The 5,955-nt window shown below is 43.5% G+C and overlaps 1 protein-coding gene across 1 annotated transcript; it reads right to left on the bottom strand.

The window, feature by feature from the left end:
• Positions 1-464: 464 nt before the first annotated feature.
• Positions 465-2,071, bottom strand: HDGFL1 (HDGF like 1). The gene has a single exon (XM_047797848.1). The coding sequence runs from the start codon at positions 1,526-1,528 to the stop codon at positions 842-844; it is 687 nt and encodes a 228-aa protein (XP_047653804.1). The 5' UTR covers positions 1,529-2,071; the 3' UTR covers positions 465-841.
• Positions 2,072-5,955: the final 3,884 nt, after the last annotated feature.

The raw sequence follows: 5,955 nt of genomic DNA, 5'->3' as shown, positions 1-5,955 counted from the left end.
GCAGAGTGGAGACATATCCATTTCTTTTATGCCTGTTTGATGTGTAAGAATGTAGGGTGGACTTGAGGCTGTGGAAAGAGGGAAAGGGGTGGCCAGTGGTCTTCCCAGAATATCCCATATGGCCCTAAAGATCTAAATGGGTTCAGATGCTCCTTAACCTTCCAACCCAAGAAACTGGGCAAAGCTAATGATCTCACAAACTTGGAAGCACCCAAATTATCTGATGAAAAACTACAATTCCCAGAACACCATGGGTCAGCAAAAGGAAGGCCCTGCCCCATAAGACGACCCACTTTCTCAGCATCTAGGCCCTTCATAAGTAGGCCTAGGAGGAGAGGACGCCTCTGCCCTCAGGAAGATGCCACTCTCCTGCCACCCACACCACCACAGTTTGAGAGCTACCCCTCTCAAAGGCCCCTAGAAGTCCCCTGCTCCTTACCCCCCACCCCTTCCACATCTACCACTGATTCCAATGCAGAGTTCCAGAACGAAAGGGAAGGGACAGAGGGATGTTGGGAGGTAGAAACGGCCAGCCCATGCCTAGACAGAGCCTTGGGAAACAGTTCCAGGCAGGGAGGGAACACGGTGGTGGTCTCGTCTCATCCCAGGGAGCAGAGGCTCTGACTCAGACCCTAAGGGAGTAGGGGCACAGAGGTGAGGGCCTGGTGGCTTGTCCCATCCTGGTCAGTCCCCAAGAGCCGGGCTTGGAGAGGGAGAGTGGGTGGAGGAGAGCGGGTGGGGACAGTGGAGGCGGTCCCAGTTTGCAGGCCCAGACCAGTTTTCCTAGTAACAGCCAGACCACAGCGGGAAGGGGCGAGGGCTCTTCTTGAAACCTTGGTGACTACTGGCTCTCTGGGCGTCCGAAGCCTGCAGCCTCAGCCTCTCTCTCAGCAGCCTCTTCCTCCCACTCCCACTCCTCCTCCACCGGCGGCTCCCAGGTGGGGCCCCAGTGGGTCACAGCGTGGTTGATCTCTGCCTCCGGGAGTGGTGGCCTCGCATCCTCCGCGGCCGCGGCCTCCTCCATCTCCTCCCCCGCTTCCGGATCGGCCTCCCTGGGATGTTTGGGGATGCCTTCTGGTGGGTCCCCCGCACTCCTCTTCAGCCGCTCCTTCTTCTCCAAGGCTGGTGGGTCCAGGCCCCGCCGCCCTTGCTTGGTTCCGCCGCTGCCATCGGTGAGGCTCTTCAGGTCCTCAAAGCCCTCGGTGGCCTCCGGCTCGAGCTCCTCGGTGCCACTCTTCTGCGCAAACTGGTAATCGGAAGCCTGGACGGTGGGGTTGTTCTCGATCTCCCACAGCCCCTCGCTGAAGCCCCTTCTCTTGTTGGGTTTGCCTAACTTCTCCTTGGACTCCTCATATGGGAAGAGATGCTTGGGGCCCAGGAAGGCTGTCTCGTGGGTCCCGAAGAAAAACACTTGGTAGCGGTTGGCTTCGGCCGTTTGCTCGATCCTGGCCGGCCAGTGGGCGTAGCCCTTTAACTTGGCGAACACCAGGTCCCCGTTCTTGTACTTGCGCCGACAGAACCGCGACATGGCTACAGACGCAGCCCCCACGGAGGCCAGAAAAGTCAACTCTCGACAGCACTGGGGTACGGCGGCCGCTGAGCTCGGGCTGCGCGCGGCCCCGCCTCGAGGGGGCCCCTTAAGCGCGCACCGCCGGATGCAACGCCCAGGCGCCCTCAGAAGGTTCTAAGTGCGAAGACTGCATCATCTCCGAGACCCAAAGCCCATTTGGCCCCACCAGCGACGCTGGGGTTTCTAGAAAGATAGCATGAAGAGCTTGGATATTCCGGATGTCAGTTGTGTGGGCTGCGGTCCTCTGCAGATCAGTCTCTCCAGCACCCGGACCATTGCTGATGGAATCCCCGACTGTACTAGCCAGAATGGCCTAGAAAGGGAGAGATGGGGCAGTGTGGCAGGAAAACTCAGTGAAATAATTAGCTCATATTTCGGTGAAACCAGGAATAGGCTAGTGCAAACTTGCAGTATCCTTGGGCACCCTCATCTGCTTATTACAGAAAACTCCACTCTTGCCTCAAGAGACAGTGATGGGATGCCTGGGTCAGTGGGTTCACCCCTTTTTCTCATTTCCTTGGGAGCTGACCCTGGTGCCTGCAAGGGGATTGAAGAACAGAGTGGAGGCAAAGGGATAGAGTCAGCAACAATGATAGGATGTCCAGCGTGTACACCTTTTGGAAACCAGTATCCTAAAGTATAGAACTTTTTGGCGTTACAAGATGTACATCACAACATCATGACCATGTCTAATTAGCCATGTCAAAATCTCCTACTTTATATGGGATATTGGGCATGGCCTTTACCCCTTCAGCAATTCTTGCATATTTTAAAGGATAAGACTACGTGATGATAACACAACAAGGATGTCAAATGCTCTCAGTACCTTCCTAAAAGAGGAGAAAGTTGGGCTCATGGTGCTTAAGAGTTGGGGAGAGGTCATTTATATTAAGTATCTTCTTAGTAAAGCAAACTTCATGGTGGCTACAGATTAGAAAAGCATCATCTCAGCAGAAAGACTATTTTAAGAACAGTCTTTTCACCTCAATGGATATTTATGGGAGTTTCCATGTAACTACATTTGTTACACAATTGTCTACATCTTTTTTGAGTTCTGCTTGCTAGCTGTGTGCTGGTACTCTGAAACCTAGCCAAATTTGTCATAATAATACTTCTGGCTATTATAACAAAGACCTTTCAATATCAATCATGTATTTAACTACACAGGCTTGTTTGTTCGTTTGTTTGTTTTGTTTTTTTCCTAGTGTCACCAATAGTGACCAGTGGAGAATTGGAGCCATTAACCCATTTCAGTACAACTCATTTATTTCTGGTTTGCTGGGTTGGATAGGCCATTTTACCTCTGGGTGGTAGAGACCTGTTCTGGGCCAAAGAAGTTATCTCCCAACAAGGCAAAACAAATATTATACACTTGGATAATTCTAAACAAGTTCAGCAAATTCTTTTAGCTTTTTTTTTTTTTTTGTCAAGTCATTTTCTTAGAATGCTCATCTGCCCCCCAAATAGCTACAACTTTACTGATTAAGTAACATCAAAAATGCATGACCAGTAAAGGTACTTAGTTGTGCAATCAAATCAGTCTGAAAGCCTGACCAAATACTCAAGTTGAGAGTGGTCTTAGGCAAAAGGATCATACAGGCATACGCCAAACCTCAAAGACTGTGTCGGGTAGTTGAATCACTGCAGGTAAACAGGTTAGGGATCAGAGGTGGAAACACAAAGTAAGGAGATGGAAGCAAGAAAATCTAATAGCAAAGGATCTAGCTGTAAAGGGTTACAGATATTCCTATAGGCAAAGGAGTGTCATTTTTGTACTTCTGCCCCTTGCCCACTAAAACACTGTTCAGTGCGAAGAGCTGGCACAAAAGACGCTGATCTTTGAGGACTTTAAAATATAATTTAAGAGCAAAAGCACCAGAGATTTCATTACAGAGAAATGCAAGCTAGTCTTCAAGTGCTAAATCCTGTGTTTTTACATAAATCCTGAAGGAATTCCAAGAGAAGTCAATGGGCGTGTGGTTGTTAGGACAAGGCTTTTGGGAGGAATAGTAGGAGACAAAGAATTCTGCCCCCCTTCACTCGTTTACCATCCTTGGAAAGCTGGGCATAGATTGAATCTTTCCGAGCTTCTGTTACATGATCTTGAGATGTTTAAAGTAATATCTAGAATTTCCCTCAGGACCGATACATATATACATGTTATCAGTGAGATTATGGGTATGAAAGTCTGAACAATGGGGAAAAAGTTCTACAATATACTAACAAGTGTGATGCAGAATCATTATGGATGGGATCAGGTTATTATAAGTTTTAGGCTACATGAAGGAAAAAACGTATCAAAAGAGCAGTCATGAATAAGGACACCGAAGAATGAAAAAAACGTTCTCCAGCAGCAGAATTCCACATTCCACACTGAATTATGTATTACATATGGAAATACATATCCAGCACTAACTCCTTATGAAAGTTCTTGTTACTTGGAAATATTTTTTTAAAACAGTGCTCTTCAACTAAATTCATCATTTAATGGTGGCTAATTCCAAAACGGGAAGAATAAAAGGAAGGTTGGGCAAAAATTGAATTCATTTAAAGAGTTAGATAGTGTTTTCACAGATACCCCCTTCCTTTTATACCTGCATGCTCCGTGATGCAATTAAATAGGACCTTGGCATCTTTTGCCCTTGAAATCAGCTTGTTCTTAAAGGTACTGCCTTTCTTTTTGCTTGAAGTCAGGAGAGTCAGTAAGGGGAGTTCATGGTAACTTGGCTAGGTTTAGATCTGGCTATAATATAAAGTAGTCATGAGCAACTGTAATTATTTATTTCCAGAAATTAGATCACCATGAGCTCAAATATTTCTAATAAAATCAAATGTACTAAGAGCATCTGTAAAAAGGACCTAATTTCAGCACCAGCAGCCAACCTATCAAAACACCTTAGATTCCAGAACATATAACACTTCACAGTTTCCTTTTCTGGAAAAGTAATGATAAGATTTAAAAGCTGCTTGGCAACAATTATGAAACATGGGCAATAAAACAATGTAATTGTACAAGAGGGAGAAGAGATATCTAATTGATGTTTTCTTGTTTAATTAGTTTTAAATTCAATTACTTTGGTGTAAACTATGATTTAAAATTTATTGTTTTCTATGTGCTTTTTTATCTCCATTAAAAAATATTAGCTGCTTCTGGTTTTATACACCACAAGTATTTATACATGGCTGTTATCTGGAGTCAAGGCTTTTCTTTTTAAAATGTTCTAAGGGGTGTAATTGAATAGAAAATAACCCCCCTACTCCACCATGGGTAGAAATTGCCCCCACTGTCTTTTCCTTAGGAGTCACAGGAGGTGGTTTACCTCTATATTTTGTCACCTCTACCTTTTATCAGTGTTCACTTAGCCTAACCTTTAAAGTATCAGAGATTTCTGAAATCGGAGGGAATCTGCCAGGGGTGAGGATAAACTCAGTATCAGTGGGGATGTCCCACTGCTAAAGGATAATTTAAGAGATGTTCCCAAACAGCTGAGTCATTTTCAATTATATTTCATTATACTGATATTGAAGGGATAAAAGAATTGAAAGATTACTCTTTGGGGAAAATTTTAAATAAAATATGCCAAATAACCTGAGTTTTTTCCCATTTGAGACTTGCATGATAATATTTATTCAAGCCCTGCCATGTGAAAATATATGAGGTGTTTTCCCTATATTTAGCAAAGTTTAAACAAGTTACCACTGCTGGTGAGTCTTCGATAATTAGGGATTGGATGCACACAAAGTGACCTATTTATATAATAATATAATTAGACAGCTATCTTTTGTGTGTTTCGAGTTTTCAAATTATAATTTAGCGACTTGGAAAATGCTTACAATATGAAGTGGAATGAAAACACAGGGCAAAATATATGACATAGATAATTTATTAGCCTATGTGAAACCTAGTTCCTTAACTCTAAAAGGTGGATGATTTTAGTTCCCATTTGAGAAGAAAGGCTGCTTGAAATAAACAGAACAACATGTGTCAAATATGTTACCTGGCATCTAGTAAGTGTTCAATTACTTTTAGCCATTACTATTAAAATAGTCAGTACCAGCTCTATTTTATCTTAAGTGCATTTTTTTTCAGTGCCTGATACATATTTTTCCTTGTTACTACCTATTGTTTTCTGTTTGTTTCTGCTTCTAAATTTAGCTTGACACCTTGCCAATGCTCCTTTCATTTTACTACAATCATATATTTTTTTTAAATTTGGGAGTATATTCCTCATATAATAAAAACACATTTTTTAAAGATCCAACACCCACAATGTCATATTTATAAGCAAATATCAAACTCAGCTTTTCAATTTCAATTTCATACTTCTTGCAATTGCATTCAAATATCATATAAATGGTTAAAATGACCAAAGTTTTCAAAAATT

Source organism: Phacochoerus africanus, chromosome 9 (genome assembly GCF_016906955.1).
Source record: "Phacochoerus africanus isolate WHEZ1 chromosome 9, ROS_Pafr_v1, whole genome shotgun sequence".
Taxonomy (NCBI): domain Eukaryota; kingdom Metazoa; phylum Chordata; class Mammalia; order Artiodactyla; family Suidae; genus Phacochoerus; species Phacochoerus africanus.
The sequence above is the reverse complement of the archived record's forward strand: the minus strand, read 5'-3'. Positions and strand labels throughout refer to the sequence as shown.

What these genes read in the sequence shown, in the direction of transcription:
- HDGFL1 (XM_047797848.1), bottom strand. Translation starts at nt 1,528, where the DNA reads ATGTCGCGGTTCTGTCGGCGCAAGTACAAGAACGGGGACCTGGTGTTC.